Source organism: Emydura macquarii, unplaced genomic scaffold (genome assembly GCF_026122565.2).
Source record: "Emydura macquarii macquarii isolate MOO-44397 ecotype Brisbane River unplaced genomic scaffold, CSIRO-AGI_Emac_v2 contig_499, whole genome shotgun sequence".
NCBI classification, from domain to species: Eukaryota; Metazoa; Chordata; order Testudines; family Chelidae; genus Emydura; species Emydura macquarii.
In genome coordinates, this window is record NW_027130636.1 from 14,512,899 (window position 1) to 14,535,597 (window position 22,699).

Below are 22,699 nucleotides of genomic sequence, written 5' to 3' on the forward strand. Positions count from 1 at the left end.
TGTTGTTGCTCATTGCCAAGTTCTCAAGTATTCCCCTCACGCAGGTTTGGTTCCCCTCACTGACCTCAATACAAACTCACACAAAAGAGAATGCAGGTTTGAAAACGGACAACCTTTGACGTGAAGACAAACTCATGAGGCACATTTAGAAAAAGTGTGCAGCAGTTAGTTGATTCTTAATTATTTTTGTAGCATCCCTGTAGGAACACTGTAATTATGGTTGATGTAATAAAGGTGTGACATGAGTGTTGACAAGAAACTAAATTATTTCCTGGTCTCAGTCACCTGATGCATCAGGATTATAAAACGGTGTCACACAACACAGGGCTATCAACGGTCACCAATGACTAATGTTACAGTTGAGAAGGCTCCTCCATTTTGAAGCCCTGGTTTCAGCTGCTTAAAAAATTGCCTTTGGGACTGAAATTTTATATACTCATCTCAATCCAGAAGTGAAATATTTAATTACATTAGTTCAACTATTTGAATCCAGTGTGGGGATGGAAGTGAATGGGACAACTCTCACCTAGGTAATTTTTCATACTTCTTGCACCCAGTTCAAACAACTTTAATTTTGAAAACTTCAGACCTAATACATTTATAGTCCTTTATATGGAGGGTGTGGGGGTGTCAGAGAGAGGGAGGAAAAAAAAAAAAAGAGAGCGTGCTAGTTAGAAGAAATTTGGCTTTGAAATAGAGATGAATGTTTGGTAAGAACAATCTGAGCATGCTTTGACTTCAGAAAAAAAAAATCACTGCAATGTGATGCTCAGTATCTTCACACCTGCATTGCAGCATGAAGAAAGCAGAACTCTCCTTTTCATAGAAGGACATGAAACTGACTTGGGTGAGGCCAGGGGGAAGGAGAATAACATCCTCTTTCCTGTAACATTCAGCAGGCCAGCTTCTCAGTAGTATGTACAAATGCAGTGCTAATAGGATAAAACTCAATTATATTGCAGCTGTAGAAGGGCATCCTGTGAGTTATGGGCATCAGAAGCTACATCTCAGGCACAGGTGAAGACTGAGGCCAGACTGCCTGCCATTTCACCTCCTGTGCAAAGTAGGTCTCTAGTCATGATGCCCCTTGTTGAAAGCTAAAAGTAGGATACTGTTGTGATCCCTTTGGGCTTTTACTATGTAACAAGCTACATATAAGAGTCCTACAAGGTGTACTAGACCACCTACTTTCTTCAGCTGTAATTGCAACATACTCTCTTCAAGCCAACTGTTTACTATTCTATAACTGATCTATTTGGGAGAAGGAGAGGTAGGAGTTTGAGTAGTAGTATGATAGATTGGGGCCTCATGCGACTCACTGTACAACACTTAGTAAGAGTTGGCCCCTGCCCGGAAGAGCATACAATCTAAGAAGATGAGACAGAAAAGATACGTTATCCCCATTGTACAGATAAGGAACAGAGGCAGGGTGAGATTAAGTGACTTGTTCAAGGTCATGCTGGGAATCTGTGGCAGAAAGAGGAAAATGAACTCCAACATCTTGAGTCTCAAGCCAGTGCCTGAACCACAGGCTCATCCTTCCTCTCAAGTACATGACAAGCACTAATGAGTCCCCATAACACCTCTGAAACGGAGGTAATAAAGGACACAGATAAGAAGCAGTACTGTGTGTGCGCGCGCACATGCCTTACTATGCAGAGGGGGCAAAAAGCCTACCTCAGCTCACTCAACCTTCCCCTTGTGAATATCCAGCTAAGCCAAACCTTAGCTGCCTTAACCCTCCCACTGTGCCCTTGGACATCCACTCCATTCTACAGTCCCACTTGCCAGATGCCTCAGAGTTTCTTCTGCTCCTCATCCCTCCTGCCTCCCAACTCCATTGCTTCCTACTAAGCTCAGCAGTACCATTTGTCTTTAGAACTTGCATCCCAACCTGGCTTGCAAATAATTCAGGCATAAAAGAGTTAAAATCACCATGCTGTAAAAGCAAAACAGTTGGATACTGTGAGGTACCTTTATTTAGACACACTTCCTTAAGTTTTCAAAACAATTCAAAAGGGAATTAGCCATGCTCCTCCCACCAAATTTCATGAATCACTCAACTTAAATCCCCATGCATTGCTTTGTAACTATCTCCCCAAGGTAATTATGTCTTGCACAATCCATTACGTTTCTTGATTTTGTTACTTCAGTAATGGAAAAGAGGAGTCTTGAGGTTCAGACAAATTCCACATGCCAAGACAAATAAAATACACTTATTAATGTGCAAATTAAAATTTATGCTGAAATTGCCTGTATGTTGTTTTCCACCAGAACTGCAGAAAAATGCAATTGATCTACATCACTCAGAAATTGAACAGAACAGAGTGCATCCTAGAAATAAAACTTAGAAGCAAAGCAGTTAAAGCCAAAAATATAATTTCTTAGCGAGGTGTTGAACACTAGCCACACACGAAAGAAACAAACTGAGCAACAAAGCAGAGAGATACTTCATTTGGGCAAAGGTTTCTTTCTGTGAGGATCTGGCTCATTCTTTCCCTGTATATTCGTGTATTGACAAATTCTGTCTTCTTTTCACCTCAACTTTTCAAAGCCTGTTCCTTTTTCCTTTCTAAACTTTCAGGTGTGGGCCTGTAGACAGAGTTACCAGGAGATATAGATGGAATGGATGGAAAGTTTTGCAGGCATGTGGACTCTGCTGGAATGTCTTTTATTCACAAAAACCTAGAATTTCTGTAAGATTGGCAAAAACTTTGTCAGAGGCAAGATCAGTAACAATGAGAATGTTTCATAGTCAGCCCCACTTAAAAACCCTACCGAACCTACATCCTAATTCTTTCTATACTCCTGTGAAGAAACTGGGAGATATGTTGAAAATCCATAGGTGGGCCCTGAGAAAGTATATACAGTGCTTACTCTTGTGGTGTATACTTTTCAATTGTAAAACCACTATATTTGTTGGTCATTGCTGTAGAATATTTTTCAGGCTTGACCGTCTCTTGGCCACGTTCTCCATTGTTAGGCATGTGTAAATTTGGAGCATCGCCACTGAAATATACCAGTGTAACAAAGAGAACCTGACCTACAGTTCTATGAGAGCTGTACAAGAGCAGTCCTTGTGCAAAGTTTGAGATGCCTCTGGAAGTGTGAGCAAATGTGTTCCATGTAGAGTGAAAAATGACTACAACTGTAGAACTTCCATGGAAATGCCAATTTCTCTAGATGTGAGCCAGTCACAAAGGACCTAGTTAGATATGCCTGTGATCTTGATGTTGCCACCTAAACAATCCCAAAATTACTTGTTGGTCCATGGTTGTGGCCATTTCTAGCTATGCTAAACTTGGTCCACAGCTAAAGGTTCTGAGACACTTTGCAAATTAGTGATTAAAGATGACGTGCCCTGATCCTTAGCTTGGCCCTTCCACTCCCATTCCTCCAGCTTTCCCTTCCCCTCCAGTTATCTCAGCTTTCACTCAATGCTGCCTTGTATAGAAAGGTTTCTTATCAGTTAGGTTGTAAAGGAACTGACAGCAGACCATTGGAGATATTAGGGCCCTCTCTCTCTCTCTCCGGAGCAACTATAGAATTAATCCAAGGGGACAGAGAAAATGTAAAAATAAGTGCGGGAAATAATGAAATGAGATTTAACCTGGAGGAATGGAGGCAAATGCATCTAAGTAAAACTAATCAGAAATACAAATACTGGCTGAATTGAGAAATGCCAGAAATCAGGGTGGAAATAACCATTGTAGAGAGCCAGTGGTTTGGTTTGTTTGTTTTTAAAGAAGAGTGGACATTTCAAAGATGAAAGGTTGTGATAATTTCTTGGGCATGAAAAATAAGTGATAAGCAAGTTTCTCATCTGCCTCTTTCCTCAGAGTGGAGTGGTTGTGAAAGGAGGAGGTAGGAGAAACTTTTACATTTAAAATAAAGGTTTAAACATGTTAGTGGTGGGGAAACAAATGACGTCAGAGGATGGGAGCCAGTGGGCTCGTACTGTGACTATCTTATCCATGCTGTACCTCTTCCTCTTCTGAGTAACCTCCTTCTGGTCCCAGATCTGATCAAGTGACAACACCATGCAGGAAAACTGCTGCTCCTCTCCCTTGCTAGTATAATGGAGTACTCTTTAATTATTTAGAGGATAAATTCTGATCTCAGACCAGTTGTTTTTACACAATATGCTGCAAGAGTCTCACAGATAGCTGAGACTGAAATTAGATCTCTGGGTGAGAATTCCCTTGCCGTAACAGGTCTAGCTAATTGTGTGCTCCACTTTTCCCCAGATTGTTATGTACATAGGTCAAGTCTCTAAGGACATCCTGAAGTGGCCTCGTCCTCGTTCACCTCCTGTTGTGAAGCTGGAAATGAGAGCAGAATATGGAATGCCATCCACCCATGCCATGGCAGCTACGTCCATTTCCTTCACATTTTGCATTGCAACAATAAACCAAACCACGGTAGGGAGGAACAAGATGTGTCTGATCCATTGCAGTGAACATGAGAAGGTCCCATGCTTTTACCCACCAATACTTCCACCGTCACTCACTCCTACCTGCCATTGTTGTATTGGGCTAATAATAGATGTGACAAGAACTAATGTGGAAGTTTTCCCAACTCAGCTGAGATGGCACCAGCTCGGAGTCATTGTGTTACTGCGTTAAGCTTCAGGGAAGTTTTCTGTGTTTTCACTGAATATTGACCACTTGAACTATGTAGCTCAGAAAGAACGCTCACAGTGATCATAGTATGAAGTATGCCTTGTATTGTACAGTTACACTGAAATAGTTACTCTGGAGCAGTTGCAGTGTTCACTTTCAGTGTTTTAAGAATGCACAACATTGGATGTGAGGAACTGCAAAGTCCTGTGGACATCAGAGGGGCTCTATACTACCATTGACAATGATAATGTCAGATGCAGGAGAACTATTTGTTTGAAATGCCTCTCAAAATAGGATCTCTTCAATAGTCCTATTGCACTTTTCAGATTAATATCTTATAAAATATTTCAACAACCAGTACTGGAAAAATATTGATCAAGACCTGATCGGCAAGTAACACTATCCATTTCATTGCATAGTCACTATTGTTGTGGGCTACTCAGAGAATCCTCACCAAAAAGGCTCATTAAAAGAAGTCAGATTTGAAGACCGAGACTGCATGTAGTTTTTGAAAAGATTTTCCTCTCCTTGTTACCATGTACCTTTAAAAATATTGACAAGAACTAGAGACACTCATTTGAATAGTACCTAGTGAGGGTGTGCTATACGCTCACAATGATTGTACAATGGGTCTTTCTTCCTGCTCCATTGAGGACAGAACCTTCGAATAGTGGCCCAATTGGCAAAACTGCAGAACACCTGCAGCTCTATTGATTTCAAAGGGAGTTTGCAAGCTCAGCACCTTAGAAAAGCAGGCCATGTGGTGGTGTTCTTTTAAAAATAAAGAAACTGTCACAAACTTGTGACCACTTCGGATTTCACATTTGCCACTGTGCTGTATGACATGGCTACTAGGACTTCATAATGACAGCATGCCTCTAGCTCTGGTCTTACTGCTGCTAAGCCCTACTGCTTGAACTAAAGGGAAACTTCTTCAGCTATTAGCAGTACAAGGCCAAGGCAGACAGTTAGGCAGTTCTGACTCTGTCCAGCAGAGGACAGCAGTACACATCTATACTAGCTTAAAACTTCAGTTTCACCCCTATATCTTCTGATTAGCTGTATTGTACTTACTGTAAAAATACAGACTACCATAAAACAAGTTTTTAAATTGTGTCCATTAGAAGATATCTACTGGTACATTGCTTTGATGTCATCTAGAGCCGCAATTGATCATTAGTAATCCTTCATCAGTATGGATTATTTATCTGTGCCAGCTCCTAAACTAAATGATGAGGAAGGAATAAATTGGGAACACTTTAAGAGGTAAATCTGAGGCTCAGGAAAGTGAGGGGAAAATAGCACATTAGGCAATCAGACCCGCTGTGTGCAGTCACAGATCAAGCTTTTCTTGGATCCTACAGTGACTGTGGCGCTGCATAAGTAAATTGTCAAATGTAAGTATCCCCTAGCAACAAAGAGGAGGCCACCAAACTCATTAGCTTGGATGACCTAAGCCAGGATTTGACTGAAGGGGTGAAAGGCTAATACATTAACCTAATTCTCCACCACACATTTCTCTCCTTCTATAATCTGAAAATACTTTAGCAAATCATTTCAAATAGTTGATTCCATGTTGATAAGGCCATTCTGTGAGAGAATAAAATCAATCAGCCTCATAACCAAGATTATTAAACCTTAGAGCATCCCAAGATGACACAAGAAAGTTTGATCTTACACTTAGACGGCTGTAATAACTGGATTACAGTTTTAAGATAGCCATTGATACCCTCACCCTCCCCCCCGTCCCTGCTTTCTCCTCTTGAGAACTATTGATCAGTTTTTGTCAGACTCTAGGGGTATCACATTTCCCTCTCAGGCAATCACTGATCACTTGAACAAAGCTCTGTACCCCCTCCTTTTTTCTTTTTAAAGCGTTTTTATCTCTAATACATAATCACTTAGTGCAAGAGCTACTGGATTTTGTGGATGATCTTCTATTGTACATTAAGGAAAAATAAATCTACAGCTGCCATATCCTTCATAGCTCACTCATGCCATCATTAGACCCAGCTTCCAGTTGGGAAAAATGGAATCTTAATGCCTTCCACAGGCTGCAGGTAATAAAGTAGCTTCCAACACGACACAGTGCTGCCAACATTTAGCCCGAGAGTTCCTGGATGTAGAACTCTGATTCATATTAGCTCTCTGGAGCATTAGAGCCCCAGAGCTCTCTCTAGATTACCATCCAGGGAATAGCCATTGGATCATTTATTTTTAGGTACTTATTGACAATATATGTTCTTCATCTGAATGCTTGTGACATTTCTCTCTTTCTTTCTACAGTACACATTTGTGCTAGGACTAACGGCAGCATTTGTATTTTCTACCCTGGTGTGTCTCAGCAGACTTTACACTGGAATGCACACTGTACTGGTAAGAATAAAGATATACTGCCCTTCTGTCTGTGTTATATTACTGGCACCCATCACTTTAGTATCTAAGCACATCTTATGAGTGAAAAAACCCAAACAAACAGATATCTCTGGCTTCTTTCCCTGCCAGTAGGAGGGAAAGCTGGAAATTTTTCTGTAAAAATATACAAAAAAAATATTTTTTACATACACTCAGACACAGATGCAAGTGTGTGAAATAGCATTACGGTGATGGTACTCTTCTAGGAACGGTAGGACTAAAAGGTGGATTCACTCTAAATATGGAAAGGCAAGTGGTTGTTTTAATTGTAGTGAGTTCATTCCATAGTGTTGGTCCTGCCCCCATGAAGCTCTGTCTCCCATGGTCATAAGCCATTTTCTGTTGGTTAACAGTTTCATTGACTGTGTGGAAGGTGGCTGTAGACTAGCCCAATACCTAGCACTTCTGGAGGCGTGCCAGCACTAGTCAGCATGGCTATCCCATGCACAAAGCATTGTGAACTTACAGTTAAAAACTTTTCCAAATGAATTTCTGAAACTCAATCATTAAAAAAAGGCTAGGAAATTGTTAGTTAAGCAATATTTCCACACAAACCAACCTCATTGTTCATGCCTTCCCTGCAAAATACTCCACAGCTCTACAAAAAACTCCCTTTGAATGCCAACACCTAACCAACTGTACTACACCCATCCAGTTTCTCACAATCATACTCAAATGCACAACCGGAATTCTGACCACATGCTTTTCCACATACAAATGGCTCATTATACATTTTCCTCTACCATATGTCTATAGGGAGAGATCTAAACATAGCTGAAATCAGGTTTAAGCTTGTGTATGTGAGAAACTGGATTGTGTGGCACTTTGGCTGTTAAATATATAACTGAAAGCGAGTTTGGTGTGCAGTTGAGGAGCCTGGAGGAGCATTGAGTATTATGGCTTTTGGGTAAAAAGGCATGTGAGATGAGGTTGGTGTGAATGTGAATCTTGGTGTAATTGTTGATGTCCTGGACTTTCAGCAATTGCATTGATAGGAAATGCAGTTGAACAAGTTGCAATTCTGTGCATGCACACAATGTTTTCATTCCAGAGGTACTTGTTAGGGATTGATTTAGTCAGGAGGGATATGTAATGAGCAGAAGTGGCAAATCAGTGAGACACGCTGGGCACCACTGGACAACTAGAAGTAGCTGGCACAGCTTGACAATTAAAACTACTTGTGTATGTGCAACTAAGTTAGGTTATGACAAATAAAGGGAATAGCATTTTTCTGTTTAAGGTCAGATTTTTAAAACGGTCATATCCATGCAAGGTCTAGAAAAACGTGTGGGTTTGTGAAGTTGTGAAGTGATTTTTTTTTTCCTTTAAATCTATAGGAGACTCAAAAATGTTAAACTCTTAGGGGAAATTTTTAAAAAAGAGCACTTCTTTTAAGTCTGTGCACTTCCAACCAAAGGAATCATGAGAAATTCAGTTGCCCTTTGCAGAAATAGTATGTTAAATTTGGAGACCAAATTCACATAGAAGGATTTTAGTCCTGCATTGAATGCAGATCTAAATGTAAACCTTAATTTACAGAGTCATTAGGGCCTTCATAATAACGGGAAGCTTTATGCTATATTGTACGTAGTTAACAGATGAGGAGCAGTTTCCTAAATATGAAATTCAATGAATGAAAAAAATTTTCAACTTTCATAATGCATCATTCATAGAATATGAAAATTTATTATATTAGTTATAATGAAGTATATTCTGAATTACAATCACTTTATTCATATTAGTTGTAATGAAGACATAAATTTGATGCAATGTAAAAAAATAAGAGATTCCTAATAAGATGGTGGCTTTCCATGAAATATGGCCTGACCTTTCCTTCCAACCCTACTGGATCAAAACAAGATCTTTAAAAAAGGATGTCTCCAGTCTAGATTTAACTGGTGACCCTAAGTCAATCAGTAAAAATTCTTAGCATATTTCCTGTGGGGTTCAATGATAATGAAAGAGACTTTTCTAAATTCAGATAGAGTTTGGGGTAAAGAAGAAAAAGCCCTTTGTGCCTATCTCAGATTGACTCTAAAACCCCTAACTCCTTAGTTTAACAGCAAGACGTGTACTATGGTACAGAGTCTTTATCTTAAAAAATGTCATGGTAGTGAGTGGAGCTGAGGAAATGATTCACATAGAATCATTATTTCACAAATGTAGCCTCTTTGTCCACATGCAATTCAAAATTCTTCTAAAAATTTTACTCATTATTTCAGAACAATTTGCCAAATTTCTATGAATAATTCTGTCTGAAAATTGTTCCCCAAGCAGTTCACTGCAATTGTTCAGTATTCTAAATCCAAGTTTGGACACACAGGTCACATTATATGCTCATCATGGAGCAAAAGCAATAATTCTTAGAGTCAGGTTTCTGGTATAAATGATCACATTTGAGCTCAGAGTTTAGTATACTCTACTCAAAAGGTTTTGTCCACTTAATTTTTTTCACTAGACCATTGATGGAAAAACTCACACTGAAGGTGAATCAACACATCTGTAGTGAAATCAGTATTTTCTTCAAGCAAATAAACACACTGCCTCACTGAGTTTTACTGAATTTCTCAAATTTAGCAAGTGAATGAACACGTGTAACTTACAAAAACTAGCAAGAATATTGCATCACAGCATATACCTGGTGTCTGAGTTTTAATAATAGCATACAATGCAATAACAAATGTGGTAGGGGCTGTAAAAGTAAGAAAATCTACTGTCTGATGTATTCTTGCAGTTTTACTGGTAGAAGTATGTTGGTTAGGTGCATAATGGTTTTTGTTTGTATTTATTTTATTGCAATAGTTATACCTGTATAGGGACTAACATGGATGCCATTACGGTGATTTACAGAATTATAGTTATTCCCCATTCTGTAGGGGAATAGCTATACTGGTGTAAAAGTACCTTTTTAATCAGTAACTGATTTCACATCTCCCCAATAACTGCATCCATGCTTTTGTACTGCTTTAACAGGTATAGTTAACTATAGCAACTTGCTAGTGTAGAGAAGCCCTAAACTAATATGAGAACCTTCTACAACATATGGTAATAAATCTTTGTTGAGAAGTGGGGAGATGCCACTGTTTTGGGGGCTTGCAAATTACAGGGTATGAGGAGCTAGCAAAGTGGGAATTAATGACATTCTGTATGTAAATCAGAGAAACTATCACTCAAAGCCTCAACCAATATCTTCATTAGTTTTGGAGGCAGAGATTCTGTAATTAGGAGAAGGTTTTTAAAGACACAAAAGGCAGTTAGGTGCCCCACTCAAAAGTCAATGGGAGTCTAGTGTCTAACTCCGATGGCACCTACGAAAATCCCCCCAGACTCTGGCTGAAAACTGAGCCAATTCCTGATATCCTTGATCACTGACTTCTATTGCAGTAGTAAGGCAAACAGGACTTGGTGCACTGTCTAAAGATCAATAGAGCAGGTGTTGGGGGGTGGGTAAAGCTCATCTGCATCTACTAGGATTTGAAAACAATGCATGCCAGCTTTAATTTGTGGGACAGTAGAACATCAAGGCATCAGGAATCACATCACAGACCACATCAGGAAGAATTTAACTAGCTGCGGACAATATTCAAAATACACAGCGGGAAGGCTTTTATCCTTTTAATCTTTCAGTGCAGGTATTCGGAATTTCTTAATGCATCAGACTAACCCATTTTGCATTAGTGATCACTGCTGTACAGTCAAGGGAAAACTGAGCTGTGATGTACACCTTCTTGTCTCCAAGAAGCTGCATAAGGTGGTAGAGGCAGACAGTCGCTTGAGTGCCACACTTGTGACAGGTTACTAATGCCACAGTTTATACAGCCATGACTTAAAAAGCAATACTATCTTATACTAGCCAGTATTTAAGGTAGGATACAAGTCTAAAAGAGAATTTTTATGACTTTAATTCTGAAAAAAGTTTCTTCTGAAAACAAAGTAAATCATTTGCTTTGTGTAAGAAATATAGATCTAGGATTTATGCATTTATTGCTGATTATACAATTAGAAAGATGAAGAAAAGCAGCAGATTATGTTCTGTAATATGCATCTGAAACCTGCACCCATCTTCTCAGTTACATCTTGCTTTTTTATAGCACCATTAGTCCTGAAGAGATTTTAAATGCCTTACAAGCTGAAATACAAACTCTAAACTAGGGTCATTTCATCCACTGTGGAAATGCAGTCCCCACTGCAATAAAACATAGCTTTTTAAGAGTATGAAGCAAATATTGTGCAACGGTGCAGTGCAGCGGAATATCATATCCAAATGAAACCATATGAGGAATTAAAGTAAGCAGAAGACTACCCAAGATTAAATAGCATTAGCTTTCTTGAGACACGTGTCTCCACCCAAGACAGACCTGAAGAACTCTATGTAAGCTCCAAAGCTTGTCTCTCTCTCTCTCTCTCTCTCTCCAGTAGAAGTTGGCCCAATAAAAATCATCACAATTGTATATAAAAAAGATGTTTATTGCTATGTTGAGCTTTTGGAGAATTTATTTAAATTATAAGCATCATGTATTTATTGCTCACATTCAGAAGACGTTTCAGTTTGCTATCAGTAACATTTTGAAAAGCACCTATATGACATAGGAGCATAAGTTCCATTTTCAAAAATGACTTAAGCACGTAGGAGCCTAAGACGCATTGAAAGGTTTCTAAGTTATTTAGGGGCTTTAAAAATTTGACCCTTTATTATTATTTGGGATCAAGATTTAAAACTTTCTCTGTTAAAATAGAAAAATCATGTACAAGTTAAGATCTGTTATTTTAGATCGAGTCCAGTCTTGTCTGTCATGTCTTGTGTGTGTGTGTGCTCATACACATATGTCATTCTCAGGTTAGTTATAATGTGGGTCCTACAAATTTAGACCCACCAAAAATGTGTACTGGATGAAAATACATCTAGCATAGATATTATAGCGCAGCACACCAAATTATTTCAGTCAGAATTTAAAAAAAAAAAAAAAAAATCCAATTTCCCATGAGAAAAGAAAGTCAAAACCCCCCTTTTTTTCCATTATAAAATGACTGACAGAATAAAAATGTGCACAAAAGAAAATGTAAACTAATCAACCCAGCAAATAGAGGTTCGCTATTCAGAAGTTATTATCCAAATTTAAGCAGTCTTTAGTGATCATCTAGTGTAGATAGCAAAATAGGTATTAACTAGAAAGAGAAGCTATTCATATGCAAAATGGATGAATCTTACCATAGACCTATTGCCACCAAAGCTGAATCCTTTCTTCTTATGTGGTATTCTTTAAGAATTAAGGAATCTTTGACTTCATATAGAAGCAATATAATTCAGATTCACAAACATATTCCTTGAGTCACCACTGAAGAGAAATGTATCTTGGAAAGTATAAGAAGCTTTTTGGATTTAAGTGTGCTAATAAACAGTAATATTTGCAGTTTAGGTAGCTAATAAGCTAATTAAAGACAGTCTGGGTTAATGAAGAACCATAAACAGGTGCATAACTTTCTCCTTGCATCTCATTTACCTATAAAATTTAGATTTCTTTTCTGTTGTGTTTCACCCAGCTTGATGCTGATCAAACGTATCAATCACACTGTGTAAATGTAGCATTGCCATAGGTGCATTCCTAAATAAAACAGTGATCTGAACAGAATGACCAGCACCTGAATGCAGAAATTGAACAAAGTATTTCCTCAATCAGATTTTTAAAGCAACTAATTAAACCCTTGCTCATCAACCCCTTTCTCTCAGTCCCTGAAATCTAGTATCGGGGATCACTTTCTGTGTAGTGTTAACTGTTGACAAATAGAGATAAAATTAAATTGCATTTACTTGTAAAAGAAAAAACCACAAGTAAAATCAATGTAGGAGGAAATGGTGAAGAATTAAGATTTCTATAGACATCCTTTCGGGCCACATCACAACCTCTCTTTTTGATGGAGGATGGAAGGAAGGTAAGTTTATTCATTGCAAATGTTTTACACATTTTTGTGTGCTATGACTTCCAAAGTCAAAGTCCTCCCGCTATATTCCCCATGTATCTATTGTTCAGATCAGGACATTGCATTTGGGGCATATATAGTTATCTGAGTAGGAAAGGCTCTGTCTAAAATAACCTCATGTTCCAAATGAGTAAACAATATTCTTTTGGTTAACAATGTTTGGTTAATTAACCAATACAACATCAGCCAACACTGCTGAGTTTATCAACCACTTGCTAATAGTAGTCCAAAACACCATGCATGTTTACCACACAAGTACTGTGACTAATCATTCTGATCACCATACACACTACTGAGACTCAGCCTGGGTAAGTTGGACACACTCAGGCCTTTAGACCATGCCTCAGTTTTATTGTTGTTTAATAAAAGGATCTGTCTGTAAGGGGTCCTCTGGTGATTTTTCTCTACACTTACTTGTGTTCATGTACATTCAGTGTTGGAGAGTTGACAGCAATAAGTGATCATCATCATGAACTTTATGTAATTGACTTGAGGACAGGGTGGTGCATGCCTCTAAAGTGAAGTTGAATTTGGGTTTGCTTTTGATGCTTGATTCTCTTTTTAGCTACTTATTAAATTATAACTATTTAAAAAAAACAACATTGAATTTACCGAAAGGTTTTGGTGACTATGGTTGCTTTGGTATTGCCAACCCCAACTATTTAAAAAAAAAAAAAAAAAAAAAAAAATCATGAGTCACCCCCCAAAATCATGATTGGCTTAAAAATCATGAGATTTATTTATTTGCTCTGTTTTTTCAAGCTTTTTACTTCAATCACAAGGGCTAAACACTTTTTTTTTTTTTTTTTTTTTAAATGAAAGCTGAGGGTCTCATATAATCCCAAGACTCCAGGAGCTGGAGCTTTCAGAAATGCATGATTAAAATTGCAAGAGTAGATGCTGCTGAAACTTCAGTATCAGACTATATAATGAGCAACTGAAATTGGGGCCACATTGTGCTAGATACTTTACAAACATGCGAGACGGTCTCTGCCCCAAAGAGCTTACAGCCTACATACACGGGACAGACAAAGAGTGGGAGAGGAAACAGATGCATGAAGAGATCTTGGGAAAATCACACAGCAAACCAGAGCTTGAGAATACAGCTCTCGCTTCATTTCCAGGCCAGGGCCTTCTTTGCTAGATCAAGGAGAGCCTCATCATATTAAGTGTTAATAATCCCTCCATTGATAGCAGTTTATACTTAGAGAGCTGTGGATCCTTGACAGTAAAACAGCAGTACCAAGTTACATCTTGGTAAACAACATCAATATTATGTATTTACATCATCTCTTGTAATTGCAATGCCAACCTTAATGGAAATTTGTACTGAGCATATGCAAAATGGATTCTTTGAATTTTTTTTTTTTTTTTTTTTTTTAATTTCAAATTTGCTTGGAACCTAGCAGGTGAAAATTCCAAGCATCTAATGTTCACCCATGTTTGAGTTATGTGTTTGTCACAAAATATTTCTGCTGCCAAAAAAAAAATCTAGCCTTGCATGACTCTAAATGGAGTTTGCTCAAAACCAGTACAACTATGGGCTATGACCAGGCATAGACATTTTTAACTCTCAAGAACTTTCTAAAAAGTTATGAGCTTGTGAAACCAGGGAATTTTAGTGGTTACTTGACTAGAGCATTTGCAATATCACAATGAGTCTTGCAATTTATGCAGGGTCTTCAGCTAGATCATGATGACAGAACTGTGTTTATGAGGGAAACAATCGCTGTATTGCTTGTGACCTACCTACCTGCAGCAGACTGCAAAACTCCAGCAAAAGCATTTGTCACAGGATTAACGTATGTCTCCTTTCCCAGTATCACTGTTGACAACAGCATTATAAAAGTCCTCAAATCAGCTTATTTACTTCAGTTAATAAATTAGGTTTTAACTCCAGGGTCTTGCCTCAGGCAATTAACTAACAATCCAGACTTCAATTACTGGTATAACAAGAGTTCTTCTGCATTGTTATTGCCTAAAGGAGCCTGTGCCTGGCCAAACTAAAGAACTGCATCATTTAAATATTTTACATTGTGTCTCACATCTCTGTGGTTGTTTCCTCCCTCAAATTTAATAAGATAAAGTTTCTTTTGTTAAATGAACCATATAACCTTTCTCCTGCTTGTGCAAACTAAGAAATCATAATCCTGTTGCTATGGAATGAAATTAACTTTGGGATTATGGGTGGGGAAAGGTTTGCCTTAATAGAAATCTGCTGTTTAAACTTGTTTTAATAGAGACTCTGAAAGTAAGTATGCAAATAGTTTCTCTCATTTAATTGATTATCAAAAGTTGACTAGCCGCCAAAATACAAGTGTACAAGGAATAAAATCTTGCTTACCATACTCAGAGGGAAAAGATCCCCTCTGAAGTCCAGAGGAATACTCATGTCTGTAAGGCAAGAAGGATGAGGGCCAATGTATGTTTTGTCTGTTATAAAGACGTGTATCTAATCTGTGTTAATATAATCCATGCATCAGCACAGGATCTAGACCATGGCTACAAAACACTAAGTTTTACAATGAATTAAACCTGAAAAAGGACAGTTTTAGCCAATGGATTCCTTTGCCCAGGGAAAGGTTTCTTTGATTTACTTTTACGTCAGTATTATTGGAAAACATATCAAAAGAAAGGGGCCTTGAAATGTGCACTGAATGTTGCAAACTTGGCATTCACGCTGATCTCCTGTAGCAGTGTTCTAGAATTCAGCGTCTGCAACACTCTGCCACCCTACAGCGCTTCTCCTACCTCCCTTGTTTAAAACGCCATATACAACCCAGTGGGCTTTTGTGGGATTACATCATTGTCTGAAGTGTCCTAAGAAAGTCCAGAACAATGGCAAATGTTGCAATGTTGTTAAATCAGGGAGTAACTGAAAAACAGTAATTAAAGGAAAGTAAACACAAAATAATTGCTGGCTGTTAGAAGTTAAGATGGTGGCCTGTTATGCAGTGTGTTAAAAAAACATATATGATGGCAGTTTAGGACAGCAAACTCAGTATTTAGGGTATGAATTTGGAAGTCAGCAGTTTTGATTTCAGCCAGTACTGAAATGCAGCAGTTTATCATTGAGCAATAGTTTATAACGGGTCAATAAGTGAAAAACACTATCCTGCTGACCCCAAAGAGGGAATTTGGTTAGGCACAATCTTTATGTGGCCAGGATAAAAAGTCTGTTTTGGAATATAAAGTGTTATGGAACACAGAGAATTGCAGCCAGTTGTTTCACATGCTTAGCTGGACATTCTGACACCTCTCTTTTTGGCGAGCAATTCATTATTAGTGCACTGGAGTGGTGGGGAAGAAGGTAGAAAGCATTTCATTTGAAAACATGGTATCTGATGCTCCTATTGTTTCTCACTTTGTTAATGCTTTACTTCATAGTTAACTGTATTTTGCAAAAAACCAAAACCAAAAAAAACCCCAAAACAAAACATATACCACCACCGTAAAGTATTCAAAAATTAAAAAAAAAAAAAAAAAAAAAAAAAAAATTGATTTAAATCTAAAGACTGCATCTTCTTAATTCACTCCTTACTTTTGAACTGATAATCTGTTTATATGTCCATGTTTTAACAAGATTTTTTTTTTTTAATTCCTGTCTTTACAGGATGTGATTGGTGGAACTCTGATTTCAGCTGTGTTAATTGCACTCACATATCCTGCATGGGATATCATAGACCACCTGATGCTAACTAGTCCATTCTGCCCTGTACTCTCCATAGTTGTGCCCCTCGTCTTATGTTACAATTATCCCAAACTAGAGGATTACAGCCCTACCCGTGCAGACACAACTACCATCCTGGGAGCAGGAGCTGGAGCAACTATAGGATTCTGGTTAAATAACCTATATGCAGCACCAAACTATCCCAATGAAAGTCTTCAGCTTAGCCTTCCTCCAATCTGTGAAATGATGAAGGTGGCACTGGTAAAGTTCTTAGTAGGGATTTTTATTCTTTTGGTCATACGTTATTTCATCAAATGCACGGCGCTCCGTGTGTTGTGCTCTAGGTACCAGGTTTCCGTCAACGATCTAGAAGCCAGACGACAACTGGAAATAGAAGTGCCCTACAAATTTATAACATACTCTTCAGTTGGCTTCAGTGCTACAGTGCTTGTGCCGTTACTGCATGAGTTATTAGGATTAATTTGAGTGCTGTGCATTTTTAGAAATAATTTATGGCAAAACCATGTCAGAGATGCAAAAAATATATGCAAAGGGTAAAGACTTGACCAAAAAGTGTGTTCTGCCTTTCTGCACTGGCCTAAAATACATATTATTGAATCTCCCAGGAAATCACTGCATGTAAATAACTTAGGGTTAGAAATTACTGGCTATTCTGTACCTACAGCTACAGACCTGTGACCCAGATGGTTAATATGATGAGTACAGGAACAAGAACTGCTGCTTCTATATAAGGCTTTGCTTACTTTCCAAAAAGTTAGCATGTGCTACAGTGTCAATGCAGTGTTTACTCAGGATTCAGCCTCAGTACTTCACTCCTCAGTTTTGGAAACATCATGAAGGTGATGCTCACATGGTTGGAGAATATGGTAGGTTTCCTCACTACATCCTGCAATTCCTGCTGCTCTCCCACACTTTGAGCCAGGGATTCTCACTCCATGTCAGGTGTAGCAGATGCAAGGTCCTCAGAGCAATCCTGCTGAAGGGACAGAACCAGCTCCACAGCGGTCAGGAATTGGAGTTAGTTAGTTACTATTAAGGAAAAAAAGTTGTGTGTGGCCACAGGGTTGAGAAGACCCCATGTGGGGAAGAAGCTGCCAATCAAGTATTAAAGCTCCATTCTCCAGCCTATCCCAGCTCAATATTGTGTTCTCCCTGGTAAGTAGACAGCCAAGAGAAGAAATTGCTGTGGGGGGCAAATCCACAGGGAAAGTGGCAGGAAATTAGAAGCAACCAGAAAGGGGAAAGCCTGTCCAAGTGGGTGGCCAGCCAGAAACAAAATGAGAAGGGCTTGAAATGTAGGGCCTGATTCTGCTATGAAGCCGCACTTTCAAACTGTCACTGATTGAGTGGCAGCGTCCTGCTGACTAAGATGTCAGGTTCTCTAAACAGATGCCCTTGGGAATGAACATGCACAGAAACCATAAACCTAGATAAGGTCACACATGTGTATTGCCCTGTAGCCTGCTCTTAATTTTTAAATGTTGAAATTGTCACTTTTTGTACTTGCTACTTGACATAATCTCTCTTCTGACTACACAGACAGCTTTCCTTTTAATTCTTCTGGGTGTAAGACTGTTTTACCTTGGTTTTTTAGTCAGAAAACTTAACTTTTTTCTTTTGTTTCATACCAAAGATCTGACTTAAGTATTACTGAAAATTCTGCTTGGATAGTCTTCAACTAGGGAAGGTAGTTTAGTGATGTGAACACAGAACCGGGAGTCACATGATCCAGAATCAATATCCCAGATGACATGGATTCCCTATGGGGCCATGGGCAAGTCACTTTTCCGCCCTGCCTCAGTTTTCCCATCTGTAAAAATGCAACCGTGATTTCTGCCTACCTCACAGGGATGTTGTGAGGACTAATTAGTGTTTGAAGTGTATTATGGAAAGTGCTATGTATTAATAGTCAAGTGACCACAAAATACACTGGTACAATGCCATCACTTTCTGGTGCTATGCTCCACTACGATTTGTCTTCTATGCATTTTGCAATAGTACACAAGAATAGTTGTGTTCTTAACCATTAATAATTAAGGGTGGCTGCTGCTGCTGTGACTGTCAGGCCACTAAAAATTATTAGCAGTTGCACCAATAAGCTGCTCGAAGTTCAGCTGTGATTGTGGTTTAGTGTTTTTTGTTGTTGTTGTTTTTTTTTTTTAAAAAACAACTGAATGCTGCTAGACCTTGAATTCCATCCCCACCCCCACATACACATTATGAATGTGCCAATCTACTTATTATACTGTTGCATTTATAGCTTAAAGCATTGTCTGGGGGCCTTTTTCTTAGATCATTTACAGTAAGTAGAGCCACCACTCTTTCCTGTTGGCCACTGCTTATTTTTTTTATTTGTGTAGGTTTGAGCTTCTAGACCATTAAAAAGGTTAACATCTTCTTCTGTAAAATAAATGTTTCATTTATGAGCAGAGTTAAATGTGGAATAAGAATGTAAGTAAGTTGAATAGCTAGTTGGCAAGTTTCAGAATCATGTATTCAAACAGTATGATTTTGCACTGATCGCCACTATAATGGACTTGGAACAGATTCTTGCTTTTAAAAAAAGTTTGCAACCACTCCTAAAGGAGATACTCTGACGTTTAATATTATGCTTCTTTTAAGATTTGTAAGGGCCATAGTTTAACTGAATTTAAAATTATGGTGTACACACACACTGCCCACCCAAAATTGAATAGCAATTTAGTAACTATGATCACTTCAGTACCAAAATGCATAACACACTGTAGCTAAATCAAGCTGCACTTAACCCCTACACCAAGAAATACCTTAAAACACCTTCCAATGAAGGTGTTTCATGATATAGGGCTGCATGAAGGCAAGAGATCTGATGCCCTATAGAGGTGTTATTTCATGTCATAGTAGAAGGGACTAAAGCAGAAAAAAGTTACAGTAAATAGAAGGTTCCTTAACTCATAATACCAAGTCAACTAGACACAAGGTGGCCTAAGTTTAGCTGCGGCTTTCATGCAGTTTTAGTTAAAATATTGCTTTTCTGAACTGTGGCAATTCTATGGTTTTCTATATTTTATAATATGTATATAGGTTTGGATTTATAAAGCACGTACACAATCTTTCTATTTATGTGATTTAGGCAATCCATACAAACTGTTTGCTTCCAGAAGTCTTACGTGGTTTGGTTCAAACTTTAAAATAAATACATTTTCAAAAGCTGGTGGGTTTTGTTTACTTTATATCTTGCCACACATCTTTACTGTTCTTTTAAATTGGTTGATGAAGTAGGGGAATGACTTGCAGTTTGAAATGGGTCCATTCACTGTCCAATCCATTACCACCTCCATCTGCAGTAAACCTGTAATCTCCCGCTGTAGACCTGTGGTGGTCACTAATGTAGAAGAGATTCTATAGTCACAAATATCCCAGCAAGGTGTTAATAAAGATCTGAAGAAGAATTTAAAAAGTCTACCAAACAGTATAAAGATGTTGGCCATAGAATAGTAAACATTTTTTAATTCAGTGTGCAAAGTTTTAAATATGGGGGAAGCAGTGATGAACAGTGGCCCTAAACATCAGGGATTAGAAAATTCCTCTGCATAGCCAGGCTAGATTTGGAAAAAGAGGGTGATTATTTTTCTTAAACAGCACTAGCTAACACAATCTTAAATGCCACTCACAACCTAGTATACATGAGATTTAACACTTCTACAACTGTGGTAACAGATCATGATTAACCCTATGTGGGCCCTAGTGTGTAAAACAGCATGAGTTTTACATGAACAAGTTTTACATGAATGAGTGTTACATAAACAGTTCATAATAGGGTTCCAAATCTCCTGCAGCAAATCCCTTCTCTTCCTCAAGCTACATGTGATCTTCTCCTGTACAGCTTCTGGGCACAGTCATGTGAACGTATTCTGCGTCTGTTGTGGGGTACTGCTTTTGCAATGTCTCAGGATACGTCTATACGGACGGCGGCAAAGTCGTTGCCATCAGATGGATCTTTCTGGATCTATTGAGCTATCAGTGTAGACCTGCTCAATCGATCAGGAAGTCGACACTGGTAAACCACCCCCCTCAAGTGGTGCAGTGCAGTGAGGATGGCGCGCAGAAGGGAAGCACAGCAATCGACGGGAGTTACGCAAGCTACTCTGCGTAGCTTGCGTAACTCCCGTCGACTGCCGCCAAATCTCCAGGTAAGTGTAGACCAGGGCTCAGTAAGACTCTTTGCAGTCATTAGTCCAAGTACTAAACCCTTACTGCTCAGTTTAACACACATCCTCACTGTTATGACTTCACATAGACCTCTGCGGTGTATGTGACCTACAGTCAAGTGAGGGTTTCTTTAGAACCTCTCCCTCTAGTCAGTATGCTGCTATTTCTCTGTGATGGACTACAGGCATGAGAGGTGGGAGAGGATTCCTAACACAGGTAGACCTATGACACACCTGAATTTAATATCTGGTGTCACTGATTCAGATTCACATTTGGTTGGCTAAGATGGAAAAAAATTATCTAATAGCTGTTTGGTGACTTACATGAAAGGCCCATTTCTTGCTCAACAGGTGTCCAGAGTGCACATACTACTTCTGCAGATGGTGCTAAATGACTTTGTTAGTTTGCTGGCAATCTCTCCAAAGACAGTGTTGCCCTTTTTCAACCAGAGCAGCTAGCCAAATTTTGGACGTTCCACTAGGAATCAGAAACTGAGGGTGTCTTGTATTTGCTTTGATACAATCTTATTTACATGGAACACACAAAGTTCTGCTTCTCCAAAAGCAAGTGCAAAAGGAACAAATTCTTAGCTTCCAGCCCCAAGCCTCATTAGCCAACAGACCCCAAAGTTCTCACTCTAGATTTTCCCAGGGTCACACTGTGCTCACAGCCTACGGGTTGGCTTTCTTGCTTTTTGCCGGGGCCTCAATCTCTCTCACATGCCCCTCCCACCCCAACCTGATTACAATCCCCAGTCAAACTATTAGCCCAAATGGTGGCAAGTTTCTTGGCAGACTTTGTTTTGCCTTATTTTAGGTGACGGTCCCTAAAGTGTTTCCAACAACTATGCTAATTGAAGGGTGCATTCCTACCAATCAAGTCTCACTGCGGTTTTAACTCAATCGTAATAAGGCGTAACCTAGCTCAAAACAATAGCACCAACTGTGTCTTGGCTTCCTCTGCACACCGGTCTACACTTAAAATGTAAATTGATCTAGCGCCATCACTCAGAGATGTGAAAAATTCATACCAATGTGTGATTATAGTTAAGCTTATCTAACCCCCATGTAGAATTTTTCCATCAACTTTGCTACTGCCATTCGGGGATTACCTAAATTGACAGAAAAACTCATTCCGGCACTGTAGGTAGTGTCTAAAATGGTGCACGCCAGTGGCATAGCTACAGCTGTACCACTGTAGAGATTGTAGTGTTGAGTGAAGATATACGAACATGCCTCTGCCTCACTAGGCCCATTCCTCTGCACCAACATATCAATAAAGGGCTCACTAGTCAGAGAATCCAGAATGGCAGCAGTGCAAATCTCATGCTGGAGAGGTTAGTTTTTTTATGTTTGGTATTTAAGTGTGTATGTATAATTTTTACATCAACACGATGTCCCACAATAATTCTCTACTAGCTGATGCATTGTTTCCCATAGGCTTAGATATAAGGCTGGTTGCGCCGATTACACAATGTAGTGCCACAATGGGCAGTGTGATGTATCACAACACTGCCATTCTTGTCTTGCCAGATAAAGGTTACCAATTTATTTTCAAAATATTTGTGGTGGTTGTCATCCCGTGTGAATGACAGGCGGGAAGGCACCACTCACACGTCCCTGGGTTTGTGAGGAAAGGAAGCACTAGACGCGCTTATGCTTGTAATAGCGGCCTCAAGTAGCTCTGTGGTCACGGGGATGTCATTGATTTTAAAGGATCATATGCAATTACAAGGTGAAGGTCCATAAATCGAATTTATCAGAGTAAGGGAAATAGTCTACAAGATTTAAAATAGGGGGAG

The 22,699-nt window shown here is 38.9% G+C and overlaps 1 protein-coding gene across 1 annotated transcript in view; it reads left to right on the forward strand.

Annotated features, from left to right (window-relative positions):
• SGPP2 (sphingosine-1-phosphate phosphatase 2) overlaps window positions 1-19,864 on the forward strand; it is a 70,610-nt gene extending 50,746 nt beyond the window's left edge. Inside the window, exons 3-5 of the mRNA XM_067538965.1 lie at window positions 4,248-4,421; window positions 6,909-6,998; window positions 16,630-19,864. Of these exons, the coding sequence (XP_067395066.1) occupies window positions 4,248-4,421; window positions 6,909-6,998; window positions 16,630-17,172 (807 nt within the window). The 3' untranslated portion in view covers window positions 17,173-19,864. The remainder of the gene's footprint in view (window positions 1-4,247; window positions 4,422-6,908; window positions 6,999-16,629) is intronic.
• The last annotated feature ends 2,835 nt before the right edge of the window (window positions 19,865-22,699 follow it).